Here is a 15,713-nt window from a genome sequence, read left to right as displayed (position 1 = left end):
TGGTTTTGCAAGCTTAGCCTCCCTTTGTGCTAATGTGTTACGTAGACTTGAGGTCTGTGAGGAGACTGCTGTGCAATCAAATCGGAGAAGGCAGAGATGGCTTCTGTTCCAAGTTCTGCACCAACCTACTTTTTGTAACTGACTGGAGTTGACAGCTAGTTCCACTTTCTTCAGAGATGGGCTATTCAGTACTGTGGTGATTCAAAGTAGCTAAAAGTCTTTGCATTAAACTCAGAACTTGAAGAAAAAGATTGTATTATGGCTAATAATATACACAGTATTGTTACAGAAGTCTGAATCCTTTAAGGAAAATCTGTATATTATTTAAACACAATACCATAGTTAACCTTTCTCATGTTATTCACTATATGATGGAGTGCTGTATTATGTCCCCCCTTTCCCAATAATAAAGTTTTCAATTTGAGATAAAGATTTCCTATCCATAAAGAGGAAGTTTTACGCAGGCAAGAAGAATTTGTCTTCAAAATTTAGGTTGAGTTGTGCACAGATAGATCCTGTTGCATGTGTGCAGTTTTTTAACAGTGCCATGTAGAACTGTTGTCACAGATGTGCTCATGTGGTTTACTTATGAATTTCAGATTTCTTTTTTTGTTAAATATGTTTTTTTTCCTTGTTTCAGTGTGCAAGGACCCACCCTACAAAGTTGAAGAATCTGGATATGCTGGTTTCATTTTACCAATTGAGGTTTACTTCAAAAACAAGGTATGGAATCTCATGTTTTTCATAAGAAAAAAAATCATGTTGAAATGAGGGTTTTTTAAAGTTTTGAACTTCAGTTTGTAAACTCGATAAAGAATTATATTTAAAGCTGTCTTTATAAAAGCTGTTCCTCAACCCAGTATTACTATAACATGTAGAAATGTGTAATTGTATTTCACAGGATCACAGAATGAGTCAGATTGGAAGGGACCATAGTTCAACATCCCTGCTCATGCAGGGTCATCCCAGAGCAGATGGCACAAGATTGTGTCCAGCAGATGGCACAAGACAGTTCTTGGATGTCCTTAAAGAGGGAGACTCTGTGACCTCTCTGGGGTCTGTTCCAGTGCTTGATCACTGCACGTTAAAGAGTCTCTTCCTCATGTTCAGGTGGAACTTCCTGTGCATCAGTTTGTGCCTGTTGACTCTTGTACTATTACTTGGTATGAGCAAAGACAGCCTGGATCCATCATCATCTCCCTTCAGATGCTTGTTAACAGTAAGGTCCCTCACAGTCATCTTTTCTCAAGGCTGAGCAGACCCAATTCTCTCAGCCTTTCCTTCTAAAAGAGGTTCCCTCATAATTTTTGTCACCATCCTCTGGACCAGTTCCTGCAGCTCTGTGTCTCCCTTGTCCTCAGGAGCCCAGAAGTGGACACAGCACTCCAGAGGTGCCTCACCAGGGCTGAGCAGAGGCCCAGGATCACCTCCCCCAGCCTGCTGGCACTGCTCTTCCCAATGCACCCCAGGACACCATTGACCTTCTCGGCCACCAGGACACACTGCTGGCTCACGGACAGCTTGCTGTCCACCAGGAACCCCAGGTCCTTCTCCTCAGAGCTGCTTTCCAGCAGATCAGCCCAGCCTGTGCTGGTGCCTGGGGCTCTTCCTCCCCAAGCGCAGGACCTGCATTTGCCTTTGCTGAATCTCAGCAGTTCTTCCCTGCCCATCTCTGCAGCTGTCGAGGCCCTTCTGAAGGGCTGCACGGCCCCTGGGCTGTCGGCCGCTGCTCCCAGCTCTGCCAGCAGGGAACTTGCTGAGGAGGCACCTGCCCTCCATCCAAGTCACTGAGGGAGAAGTTAAACAATATTGCATCTAATATAAACACTTGGTGGACAGTATTTAGTAGATAATTCTGTGAAATTAAAATTGCCTTATTGAAAAGGAGAAGTGTGATACAATTATTGAGAAGAATTACTAGCCCTGCTAAAAAGTGGACAGACTTTAACTAAGGCTTAAAGAACCACTTTAACTTGAAAGGACACCAGTCTTGATTAAGGACACCAGTCTTGATTATGTTGATTACACAATGAACTCATTGTATAATATTTTATATTTTAGTATTACATTGTTCTATTTAGTACTACAGATCTTTATAATTGGTTCAGGTTTTGATCTTTCAAAACAGTCTTATTTTAGTCTTGCATTCTTTTGTCTGTTAAAAAATAGTATTTTAGACTGCATGTGAGCACTCATTATATTCAGCATTACCAGGCTCAAGCCAAACCCAGTACCATTCTACAAAACCTATGTTATTGTGATACCTTGCATTCTGAGTAACTGCTGCACTTATTGTGAGTCTCTCAAATAGAAAATACAGAGGTTTTCTTTAATTGTACATAATGGGGTCTGCATTACTAATAACTAGTACAGATAAAAAGAACTGGATTTATGTGAAATTAAAGAGCAAAATCTTGCAAAGTTTAATGTACACTACCTTAATATCCAAAGTTATTCAGGTTGCCTTTATATGTTATGTGCCTTGGAGCTGTTATGGTACATAGCACAAATCAAAGATACCCATGTGTTTATATTATATTATCAAGATGTAGTTTGAAATTATTATTTTAATCAAGTCAAAATTATATCTTTACTGTGTTGCATTTTTGGTAAAAGACTGAAAGGGAAAGAAATAGAAATGCATTGTAAAAGACTTTTTTCTGGAACCCTGATCACTTAAAATTTCTTTTGGGGTTAGCTATATGTGCCTTTGAGTGTATAATCCAGTATTCTTTTGTCTTTCACAGAAAGTCCTGTTAAGGTATGAGATATTCTGTTCAGGCACTTAGGAAGTTGTAGGTTTTGAATAGGTAATTCTGACATGTTCCCTGTATCAGTCTATGAAGGAGAAGGTCTTGATTTATCATGTTTGATAAAAGATGAAATGAAACAGAGCTGCCTCAGTGAGATGATCAGACGTTTTGGTATGCTTTTTAGACCTCTTTCTATTAGGGAAGCTGTTTTGATTCATTCAGAAAATCTAATGAAAAACAGCCCAGTCTCTTCAGCTCATCTATTGAATGGTCATCCCATGGACAAAATATAAGACAGTGAGTCAATCATTGAGCATCTCTACAGAAAGCTTCCTGCCGAATATTCTCTTTTTGTTTTCCACTAGACTTGTGGCTGTTTTTTCTGACTGTGGAGACTGCAAGTCTCCGGTGTTCCCCAGCAAAAGCTGTGGCTTATACTGAGATCAAGCAGGCAGCGGTGATTACAACTTGCCTTACCCTCAAGCAACATGTGGAATTAGAAAGTTTGCAAACATCCCTCATCCCTTCTTGGTGTCATGTAATATGACAAGCAGCAGCTGGACTGTGAGTCAGTCTGTCGCACAGCTGCAGCAGCATGTGCTTCCCTGGGGTGGGTGCAATACAAAGGAAGAGTGGCACAAAAATTGAGCTGGCAAATTACTACTTTCTCCTGGCTCAGCTGTGCTTTCCCTGCCTAAGACAGTTCACAGGTACTCCAATAAAGAAAAAGAAGATATAGACAGAAGGAGGAAGATGAGACATACTGTCATCATTTATTAAAGGTAGACAGCTGCTGAATTTCTGATTCAGAAAATACCCTCATGGATAAAGAAAGGAGGGGTACAGGAAACTACCTGGACCACAGAGGATCCTGTTCCCAGGACTAAACAGAATAGATGGAAAATTTAATAGGTATTTTACCATGATAGGAAAATATTCCAAGCCTTAAAGAGTTACAGAAATTACAACCAACCACTGCTCCTAAATTCAGCAACAGCAGGCTATGGTTGTTAGTCATTGAAACAAAGTCCTTAAAATGCTTTTAGGTCAAAGACTCATGGTCTGGAAAATGCAATTAATATAGGATAAGGCTCATAAACTGCAGCACATTCTATCTCCCCCATTTTTGAAATAATGGCAGTGCAGTGGTACTGATGGTAATTTGTGTAGTAAGTCTACTTTTTATTCACTGGTTATGTTCATCTGACTTTCCACAAAATTGTTTGAAGACTATAGTTTATGAATTATTACAAATTGGCTTTTATGGCAAAGCTGCTGGTACCAATGTGTTGCCTATAGCAACATTGCAGTTTTCTAAGCAGATTAGGGAATAAATTGCTTGCATTTTTTTTCTGCATGCAATCATGTTAATATTTCTAATAACAAGAAGTATCATCCATGTTTGCCTTTGAAATTATTTCTATGAACTATGTCAAAGCTATGAAGATAGTTCATCTGAGGGAACTGCTTCCTTTTATCTTCAGAAACAGACAACTTGAGGTCTCTTTTTATTGTTTCTGCTCCTGAGTCTAGAGATGGGACAGATTAGGATGTCCCTTAACTGTGTTTGAAACCTCTGAGTTAACTTTCAAAATAGGTGAGGTATCTATGCTTTCTGTTCTTCCCATAGTTGGAATCCTACTCAAAATTCAGCATGGTTAATGTGAATTTCTAAAGCATCTGTCACTGAACAGAACATGTATTTTAATTTCATGCGGTGTTGGATATGTGCTAAGGTTTTGCTGTATCTCTTCCTTCCCTTCCCTCATGGTTCCCTTTTTTCTGAAACATTTTTTCAAGTTGACTTTTTATTTTTATTCTTTCCTAAGGCTTGATTTGGTGACTTCATTGCATATCAAGACCTTTGGAGGAAAGGCTGCATAATAGATTCTTAAAAAAGTACTTAGTACACATACAGTCTCTAGAAGGGACTGTGTACATGTCTATCAACAAATGGACTTAGTTTGTAATAGATAGAAGATAGTGAAATCTGTTTAATGCAACCACTGTCCTTTTTCAGCTGAGGCTTTCTCAGGGCACTAGAGTGCTAGTGATTTCTCCTGAGATAAATTTGCCTTTTGTGTTTTTTCTCATTCTGTACTGGTACAGGGAACATTCAATTTAATTTTTTCACTGCAGTGGCAGAGAATTTTAATTGCTCGAAAGTTCTGTTGAAACACTTGAAATCTATCTGACCATACTTGTTCAAGACAATGAAGTTTCTTTAAGATATGAACAGACCCCATAAGTAGGAGAACAAACAAATGTAGTTGGCTGCCCCGGATTCATACTTCCCTCTTTCTATAACTTTTGAAGATATCAATTGTTTGGTTGCAGTGGAGAAATTTGTATTACTTACTGCACTGTGCTCAGTACTCTCTAGGGCTCAGAAATGTTACTGTGTTTTTGACTGAGTTACCTTGTGTCAGCTGAATCATGATACTTGCCTATGTGCCTGTCTGTAGCCTTGGCCAAACATGACTTAACAGTGTCAAGTAAGCCTTGCCAGGATTTCATCAAATTCATGCATTTTACCTTGTGTTGTCATGGGCTGATAGGAGCTTCTCTGCTTCTCTGATTTACCGTAGCTCAACTGACACTTGGTAAAGTCCATGTCTGTCTGAGAACACAGAGAATGGTTTTAAGTTATTTAATATTAATTGACAGCCTTTGTTTTCAACTTAGTTAGTTTTGGTGCTAGATGTTTCTATCTGGTTATTTTCAACCCTCAGGAAGAACCTAAGAAAGTTCGATTTGACTATGACTTATTCCTGCACCTTGAAGGCCACCCACCTGTAAATCACCTCCGCTGTGAAAAGCTCACATTCAACAACCCGACAGAGGAATTCAGAAGAAAGCTGCTAAAGGCAGGAGGGGTGAGTCCTGCACCCATGTCAAAAGCCATCACAAAAAAGATGTTGCAACTTGTTGCTGGTGCATGATTAGTATAATGAGAAAAATTAACCTAACAGTGAAATTAAGTGAAGCGTTCTTGTGATTAACTTTATACACAAGTTCGGGATGTGTCTTTAAGAGGAATGGGTGAACAAATGAACATGTACATTCCTTAAATACATTGTAGCATGATGGAAGTAATAAGAAAATAAAATGTCTTTCATTGAAAGAGGTTCTATAGTTCTATATTAAGCAAAATTAATTCTGTAGCTATAAGGTAGAACAAGTCAAAATTCTAACCATAAACAAGCCTACTTAAATCTATGTAATATGTTGCACAGTCTGAATCACAAAAATGTACTGACTTCTTTATGTGTTGACAGAATTAAGTGATGTGAAAAAGCCAAAAGGAAGTTTGCCTATTTAGAGGGATGAGGGGGGCCCGAAAGGCCAAACCTTTAGGTTTATGTTTTGTCTGTGAAACTGTTCTGCTACGTTTCACACAATGATAACGTAAGTCATTCCGTTATAGACAATCAGAGACTCAGCCACGAGGTCTGCTCAAGATTTGACCCTTCCTTGCTGGGGTGTGAAGCTCTCCCTGGGCTCTGCTCCACTGCTGGGCCGTCTTCATGGGCCCGAGCCTCTCATGTGTCTGGCTGGGCTGCTGCCTCTTGCCTCCTTCCACACACCCCTGTGTCTCCTCTGTTCCTTCTGATCAGCACCGTGGGAGGGAATGGAGGAGCTCAAGCCCTTCTTGGATGTGCCTGAAGCCATCCCTCCTTCCAGCTGAGCCAGCCCTAGGTCTGTAGCTGCTTCTCGCTGCAGTCTCCAGCCCCACGGTCTCAGTTACCTTCTCTCACCTCCCAGATTTTGTTTCGAGTGGTTGTGTTAGAGATCCGAACTGTAGGGAGTATGTAGATAGGGTCTGACAAAACCCAAGCAGAGGATATAGTTCTCATCCTCCCCTGGCTCCCAGGGTTGTGACCACCTCACAAGAATTGACACTGATAGCCATTGTTACTGCCCAGGCACCTGTGTTGCTGCCTGGGCCCTGGCTCAGCTGATAGCTCTCCACGCCCAGGCCATCCTCCAGAGCTGTGTTACAGCCCTAGCCTCCTGGCTGCAAGGCTCTGCCTTGCTGGGGCAGTTCTTGGTATTTGGCATTTGTCCTCATTTTATTTCATGAGGCTGCTGTTAACCTATTCTTCCAGACTGCCTGGGTCCCTTCTGCAAGACTGACTTGCTGTGAAGTGTCAGATACTTCACTTCCCAGTTGACTGTTATTTGCAGACTGCATGAGTGTATTTTGCCTCCTTTACCAAGTCACTGATAGAGATGTTAAGAAAGCCTTCATGCTGTGAAATTTTAAGTGTTAATGCCAGTGCCTGTCTTTAATTTGAATCAGCTGTAACAAAAGTGGGTAACCTTTTTTGGTACTTTTAGATAATAGTGGGTTCTGGCCTGGAGATAAGAGGGAGCTAGTGTGAGAATCTTCAGGCTGCTGAAGAGAATCTTTGAAAACAAAGCAAAACTAAGTAGCATATATACTCTGAAAGACCCTGTTGGCCTCCTGATGAATGGAACTGCTACAACTATAGTTACATTGAAATAGAAGCATGTGCAGTGTTTTCTGTTTGCATTTATAAGGTGCAAGTGACTTTTTAGTGTGTTTGCAAATAAAACATTGAGATTGCATTCTGGAAAACTTTATGAACCATTGCTTTAATATTTGTTAACAACAGACTGGATAAGTTTTAACAAAAAGTGTAATAAATTTAAGTAATGCCAGCAGAGAATTTGGAATTGAGGACTAATGGTTAAAAAGGTTAAAATAGGAAGCTTCCTTTTTATTGCTAGTTTTGTGAACATTTTAATTTTAGGTTTCTTGAGTTAACAAAAGCAAGAATGTTGCCTAAGTGTGAACAACAAAATGTGGCATGTTTTGATCAAACTCTTTGCCTGAATATAGGGAATAACCAGTATGGTCATTCTTATAATGCATTGCTTCATTGCTCTTTTGTCTTCTGCATGTTTCACACTGCATGGCTTTTTTCTTTTTTCCATTTTCCCAATTTCTTTCCAAGAAATTAATACCTTGTCATGAAGTGATCAGTTTTCTGTATCACTCTATGGACTTTCTGACTTGGGAGTTTATCTGATCAGCTTGGCAGAAATAATGTAATAGCATTCTGTCTGTCTTGTCCTTAAAAGTTTCTCTGAAGTGCTTACATCTCCTGGTGTTGGAAAGCCCATTACGTTTTATGAAATAGTGGAAACAGGCTTTTTTGAATCCTGTAGAAACCCTGAAAAGCTGACTTTCCTTTCCCAGTGTGTTGGAAGTGACTCTCCTTTCCAACTTCAGTCTGTTGTCTGTTCTACAGATTGCATTAACTCATTTATAACTTCCATGCTTTAAGCTGAGAAAAGCATTTACAGGGTAATAAAGTATGAGATGGGTTTCACACTTACAAATAAGTCCAAACAATTAATACTTCTAGCTTATGGCTACATTCAAGAAAAAAATAACAGTAACAGGTTGCTGAATTTTGACTGGCAGGGTGTCTGGCAAAATTAAGCTCATGTCCTTCAAAATGAATGAAATACCATATTAATGTAAAACAGTGGTAGCATTGAGTAAAAGCCTTTAACATGGTGGACTTCTGCTTACACGCTTTTAAATAATGGTCTAAATTGCTTGATTTCTATGCACCTTGGAATCTGTATTCCTTTTCCTCTGTACATGGGCTGACTGATGTGAACTACAAAACATGATTATTTCTCATTTGCATAAACATATGCATATTACAAATAGTATGTCCCTTCTGGAGGGAAAAGTGTAGGCTCACCTGGTATCTGCATGCTACCATATTCAGTATAGTCTTACTTCTGTGTTTGTCTTTTGCTGCAGATTCCTTGAATTATCTCTTGGATTCTCCTCACTCCCTCTTTCAGTTATGTATGTCTTATGTATGTCATGTATGTCTTATGGCCTCTGGAACACGAACTAGTCAAGGTTATTTGCTACAGCAAATGATAAGAAAGTTTGGTTACCCTTCTTGATCCTTTGTGTCCAGTAAGATCTGGCTGGCTATCCTGTAGCTCACTGAGAGTAAGAGTAACATTGGGATATCAAAAATGATTAAAAAGTCAGAACTCAACTGTAGCACAGCTTTGCCACTGTGGCATTTGAGTTAGGCAAACAGGACATTTAGGGTAGTAACAATCATGTAGATTAGCTCTGTGGAATATTAGTATCTTAGCATTTTATTTGACATCACTGGAACTGAAGCATTAATGTGCAGTCAGTCTTCATTACTGGGAGTTCACCAACTTGCTGGTTTCTTTTCCAAGAGGCAATTGGATTTTCAGGCCTTAGAAAAGGGATTTGATTTGGCTTCAGAGATTATCTAATCAGGAAGGTAAATAGAAACCTTTGGTTCTGTCTTAGGCTATATCCAATTGGCAAAGTTTTCCACCTTCAAAAATGTATTTTCTACACTGAACTTCCCACAGCCCCTTGAAAAGATTTAGTTATGCTCAAATCCATCTCTACCATTTACCTATTTTCAGTTGTCTTATTTTTGTAATTAAAAAAAACCCCAAAAACAAAAACAAAAAAACAAACCAAAAAAACCACATTTTCAAAGTTACACTGGACAAATTCAACCAAACCATACATTGTTTAGGTTCTATACCTTTGTATATGTTTGCTGTGGAAATGATGCCACTGAGAATTTTCTCTCCCATTTACTCAGTGTAGTACCTCATCATCTGTAGTTACCAGTTAGAGACGTATACCCAGGTGAATTAGCAACCTGTTGCTTGAAATCCCCAAGGATACCCTGGATACAGGTGACTACTTTTAGTTGATCTGTGTCTTTCCAAGCAAGTCATCAAGCTTCTGGAAGTGAAAGAACTGTATGCATGCAGTTTCCTACACAGTTCATCCTCTAGGCACAACATGAAATTATGCCTGAGTAGGATTAAAATTTTGATCATGTGAACACCAGTAAGTGTTGACGCTTATGTGGTCATTCCTTCCTGGATTTTTCAGTCACCTTTTGTGATCACTTTCAGCCTTAAAATATGAGAGACCCTGTGGAAAAAGACTTTGCACAGGGATTGCTGCATATGGATTTTGCAAGGAAACTGACACTGGGAAATTATAGTGATTGAAAAAAACCTTCAAATTTGATGTAGATTTTGATTGCTGAATCCCACAGAAAACACAAATAGAGTCTGATTCCATTAATATATTATATTGTCAGTAGCACTGGTTCTATTGCTTTTTTGGCTTGCACACTTTTCAATTGCAAGAAAAAAATTGAAAATTACACATAGTCTTTTTAGTGAGGTAGTAAAAATAAATTAATTTTGAAGGTGCTGAATGATAGCTACCTAACATTTTAGAATTAAATTTTGCCACTGGAAAAAATATTTGCTCAGGCATCACTTGTTTGAATATGATGTTACATATTACTTAATTTCAATTCTTGCCAGTAAAAGTAGTGAAAATATTTTCAGTCTGCATTAAGATACCAGTTTCATACTGCCCTTTCTCTCCTAGCTACAAATACATTAATAAAAATGTTTTTATCGTTTTTCAAGTTTAATTGGAAGTTAAACATTACTGTCTGTTTGGCAGGAGACTCAAAATTAGTTGTTTAATCAAGGAGTTTATAGACAAAATTTAATAGCTGACTTTTCTTTCCTAAAAAGAAAAGACTTTTCTCTGCCCCTAAGAGAGCAGTTAACACTGTGGGCAAAAATAGTAAAATTCACTGCTTTATTACAAATGCAAAGGGCTGTTAATGGTTTGAGGTTTCATGTTTAAAGGATGCAAGAAATAGGTCACTTTTAGAGGAGCAATGATTCTATTTAGCAACAGATGAGTCCTTTTTTGTTGCTTTCTCTAAAATTCGTTAGGAAATATAAGAGCACTGCTTGTAACAAGACAGCACTTTTCTTAAAGACAGTTAATCTGTTAATGAAAGAGAGACAAAGACTTATTCTGAAATGGATGCAATTTTTAGAGAAAATTATCAAGGTAAAAATGTAGGTTTTGCCAAAACCCACTGCATTCTGTTGTTTGAGGTTTTTTCATATCTTTGTGGTTTTATTGTTTAATGTTTGAGAAATGTCTTTTCAGTCAGTTGAGATGTCTGCATAGTGCCAGTTTTAAAACTTATGTTCATAATCCATGTAATGAAGATGAAATTGTGGGGATTTCCCTTCCTGGCAAATTCCTCTGTATCAGTTGGAATAGTTGGCTTCTACCCAGAATCAGCCTTAGGTATAATGCTGCTCTAGGGAAGGGATTATTTTTAATCTTGTGCTTTTTATATTTAAGTAATTAAATTTTCTTGAATGACATATTACTTTGCTTTCAAGCAAATAACTTAAAGGTTTTTTATATTGGTTTAAATATAAATAATAGTTTTTCAGGACTACTATATTTTTAGCTAATGACTTATATTTTAGAACTTCAGCCTTAATGGGACTTGTACTACTGCTATGTTTTTCTTAGCAGTGAATTCTCCTCTGGAACTTTGAAATATAGGTCTGCATACCCATGTTGCGTAGCTTGTGGTGGGTCCATACTGATTTTTCATCACCATGACTTTAGCTATTAGCATTGCAGTGGTCATTTAAAATCATTACTACTTTCTTCCCCATATTTCAGATATTTCATACTCTTTAATGTTGAAAGAAGTGATGGGTAGGAACATGTCGTCACTATAAAATGACACAGGCTGGGACAACCCAGAGCCAAAGAGGTCCAGTTGTCTGCTACTGATGCATGATGAGTATAATTCATGTTGAGTGCTGCAGAAATGTAGAATTGGTTCATTATTCCCAGAATTCTAACAGCTACAAGATGTCTTGTAGCTTTTACTGAAAGTGCTGTTGGAATTTTTCTGCAGCACCTGTGGTGTGGTAAAGCTCACTGCCTGTTCTCAATATACTGTATGAGGGTGTTTGATGAGCTGCTCAGTAAATGAAACTGCAACGGGTAGCTTGGTGTGGATCTGATTATTGCAGCTTTATTGATGACCTCCTTTCATTCAGGAGAATGAAATGCTAGGAGACAGGCAACAGATATGTGATAGTGGCTCATTCACCTGCATGAGCTCTAATGTGGATTAATAAGGAAATTGTGTTGATCTGGACCTGTGACAACTCACATAGTTCCTGACTAAATATATATGTGGGGTGGTAGATCTGTGACTCCTGTGTGCCAGGGTTGGCACAATCATAGATTAGTTTCAGTTGGAAAGACCTTTACAGGTTATCTAGTGGGCAGGGACATGTCCAACTAGATCTGGGGTTCTCAGAACCCCAGCCACCTGACCTTCAGTGTTCCAGGGATGGGGTGTCCATTCCCCATGGACTATGGGGGAATGGATTCTAACCCTCAGTGCAATGTGTTCCAGTGGTTCACCGCCCTCATTGCAAAAACTTTCTTTGTTATAGCTAGTCTAATTTTACCCTATTTAAGTTTCCAACTACTATCTTTGTAGTTGGAATAGTATCTTTGTACTATCATCCTCATAGGGAGGATGCTCCATTTTTCTAAGCATGTTAATGTCCTTCCTCTGGACTTGCTCCATCAGTTCCATGTCCTTCCTGTGCTGGGACCCCAGAGCTGATGCAGCCCTGCAGTGGGGTCTCAGCAGAGCAGAGCAGAGGGTCAGAATCCCCTCCCTGGCCCTGCTGCCCACACTGCTCTGGATGCAGCCCAGGACACGTTTGGATTTCTGGGCTGTGAGTGCCCATGGCTGGGTCATGTCCAGCCTCTCACCCACCAGCACCCCCAAGTCCTTCTCCCCAGGGCTGCCCTTCATCTCCTTTTGTTTGTCCCACAACCTAGACTGGTACTAGAGGTTGCCCTGGCCGAGGTGCATTTGTAGTAATGTGCAATAAAAGAAGATCAGCTTTCCATGGAACATTTAAAGATTGTTCCACATTCCTCATGCTATAAGGACATGAAAAGCAAGGTTTTGTTTTGAAAGTGAGTTATTTGTGTTGGGTACACAGGTACTCCATGTTGTCAAGCCTGTATAAATGTTGTCTCCAAAATGTCAGTTTTTTCTTTTTTGTAAGGAAACTTCAGAATAAATTGTTAGTAGGTTTAGTACAAGCTATTGTATTCATTAGGTATTGCAATTTCATAATTTCCCCCAAATTTTGGAAGAGGAATAGCGGAGGAGAGTTCCCTGATTATATTATGGTAATTGGTAGTGCACAGTTGTTCCCTGATCCATTCCTTTTTCAGAAGTGCATGTAACTACTTTAATTAAATGCATGGCAGTTTTTCTTTCCATAGCATTCAGTTGTCTTGAGTAGCAGATCGGAATGTCCTTAGAAATACCCTAAGAGAAAATTTGTACAAGGGAAGGTATTGTTAGGATAATGGAGACTGGCTTCAAACTGAAAGACTAAGTTTAGATATTAGGAAGAAATTATTTACTGTGGGTGTGGGGAGGCACTGGAACAAGTTGACCAGAAAAGTTGTAGATGCCCTATTCCTTGGAGTTTGGATGGCAGTTTGAGCAGCTTGATGTAGTGAAATGTGTCCCTGCCCACAGTAGGGGTGTTGGAACAAGATGATCTTTAATGTCCCTTCCAACCCCAACTGTTCTATGCTTCTAAGATGCCAGCATCTCAGATACTGGTCACTTCAGGTTGATTATTTCTACTGAATAATATGAATATCAGTGGATCTCCTCTATACACTGATTTTGGGGAAAAAGTAGGTTTTCCTTTGCCCTTGCAAAGTTGTTTTGCATTTAAAGCAACTGGTAGACAAAGGTTTTAAATGCAAACTTAACAGCTGAAGGATATAGTGAAGTGAGTTTTTTGTGAACTAGAGGCAATTTGAGCAAATTTGTGAACTAGAGCAGAGCAATTTGTTTATATGAGAGAGATCAGCAGCCCCTCCTTGAGGAAGTTGTGGGCTGCAGTGGAGTCATCTCTCAGCCTTCTGTTCTCTAAACTAAAAAGAGTCAAGTGATGTCAGCTGCCTTTCACCCTGCTGGTTGCCCTCCTCTGTACACACTCCTGTAGTCTGATGATGTCCTGCTTGTGCTGAGGTGCCACAGCTGCCTGCAGGACTCAAGGTGACGCCACACCAGTGCAGAGTAGAGTGGAATAATCACCTCTCTTGAAATGTGTCTCCATACAGCCTATTCTGCTGTTCCTGCGTTATTTGTACCCTCGTATTAAACTGTGAAACCAACTATTCTCCCTCAGTTGTCTTTCTAGTGCTTATCCAGTACCAGGTATCATAAAGCACACTTTTTAAAAACCCTTAAAATATTTGTGAACAAGCCCAGCTAATGCCCTCATTTTACACACTATTACTGTCACCATTTGCCCATGAAAGACAAGCTTGGAGATTAGCTAGATCTCTGCTCTGTTAAAAAAAGTCAAGCAAAATTTGTGAGGGAACAGGAAAACTGTAACTAGAACTTTTTTTTTACTATTGTTAAATTCAGAGTGTTGTTATATGGCCGTTTAAACTGATTTGTTTAAAGATTGCTGTCATCTCACTTTCATTGACACCAGTCAATATCTTATTCCACTAGTCTGGCTAATCCCACTTCGCTGCTGACTTCAGAAGAGACCGAGAAGAATTAGTCCTGGGTTTTGTCACTGAAGTGGTTCATTGTGGGTCCAGCCAAATACCAGCTGCAGGTATCCTTGGCTGCCTGGCTCAAGCATGGGCTACAGTCCCCTTCTCTTGAGCTGCATCTCTAGGCAGCTGTAAGACAGCAGGGTAATTGCAATGCAGGGAGGAGAAAAAAAGTTAAATTGCATATAGGCTGTGTTAGAGAGTTATTACTATGCTATCAGTGAGCTTGCATTCTTGCTGCAGTAGTGTCTTGCTGTGATATGATTATTCCCACCTTTTCCATCCTGGGTGTAGCCATGGTTTAATAGAGGCACATATATAGATACACGCACAGTCAAGCAGTGTGTGTTGCCAGTGGCAGAAGCAATGCAAAAGTAGGGACTTACTCTGAAAGCTGGTGCAAGTACATGTGCCAGCCTGTGATTCTGTGTTTGACTAGTGCAGGGATGAAGGGCAACTATCCACTGCAGAAATTGCTGTAATTCTGTCAGCTGAGGTCTTCCAGTAAACTTAAACTGGATGTATAGTTGTCGTTTCCCTAAATTTAGCCAAAACGTAAATGCATATTAGTTCAAAAAGGTGTTGCTAATATAGGGACTTTCTACATAGATGACAAAAAAACCAAACATATTAGATGCTATTTAGCACTAATACAAATGTATTTCTTTGAGAGATCGAAGATCTTTTTTATTTTTTATGTTTTATAATGGCCTTAAATGAGGAGCATATACTTCTTCTGTCAGAAACCTGTTTGGAAGAGAAGTGTGTGTTTTTTATTATAGGGGCAAAAGAGTTAATTTTACCTGAGACTTTTTGGTCTCTTGTCATCTTTTTGTCAGCTTTAAATATGGTATAGTCTGTAGTCTGTCTTAACTGCATGCATTGTTAATCACATTAAAATTTTGAATTTACAGTTGCTATTTTTATAGGGTTTATGATGGATTCAATACACTGAATTTTTTAGGGTTCATGGTTTGGTTTGTCCAGATTTTATTTTCTAAAACCCCTACAGGATTTATTTTATTCTGTATGTACCAGGAGATTTGTCAAATCAGACCTCACATGGTATTAATGCTGTTCATCCCATCCCTCTGAATCTTTTTGTAGACTGTCATCCTATTTTGAAACAGTCTGCAGTATGGAGACTGTTAATGGTCAAATACTTGCCAGAAAATAACATAACTTAGAAGTCCATACACTTTGAAAAAAGTCAACTTTCTAAGAATGCCTGTGTACATACAATCATGAATATATGACTACTTCTAAACTGAAATGTTTAAAAAGAAAATTTATGCAGTGGTTAAACCTCAGTGAATTCATTTCACTGGATCAGACTTCTATGCTTCAGGGAGAAAACAGCAGCTTCCAACACTAGAAGAAAGAATTTCTGGCAGAGCTTTTGTTTCTTTGATTTTAATTTCAGGGTA

General features: G+C 39.1%; 1 protein-coding gene across 2 annotated transcripts in view; it reads left to right on the top strand.

The window, feature by feature from the left end:
* Window positions 1-15,713, top strand: part of MLLT3 (MLLT3 super elongation complex subunit) — a 121,551-nt gene that overhangs the window by 59,736 nt on the left and 46,102 nt on the right. For both annotated transcript variants that reach the window (XM_021535464.3, XM_031507451.2), the window contains exons 3-4: window positions 641-723; window positions 5,486-5,629. In XM_021535464.3, coding sequence (XP_021391139.2) covers window positions 641-723; window positions 5,486-5,629 — 227 coding nt within the window. The remainder of the gene's footprint in view (window positions 1-640; window positions 724-5,485; window positions 5,630-15,713) is intronic.

This window comes from Lonchura striata, chromosome Z (genome assembly GCF_046129695.1).
Source record: "Lonchura striata isolate bLonStr1 chromosome Z, bLonStr1.mat, whole genome shotgun sequence".
In the NCBI taxonomy this organism is placed as follows: domain Eukaryota; kingdom Metazoa; phylum Chordata; class Aves; order Passeriformes; family Estrildidae; genus Lonchura; species Lonchura striata.
This window is presented reverse-complemented; position numbering and strand designations above follow the sequence as displayed.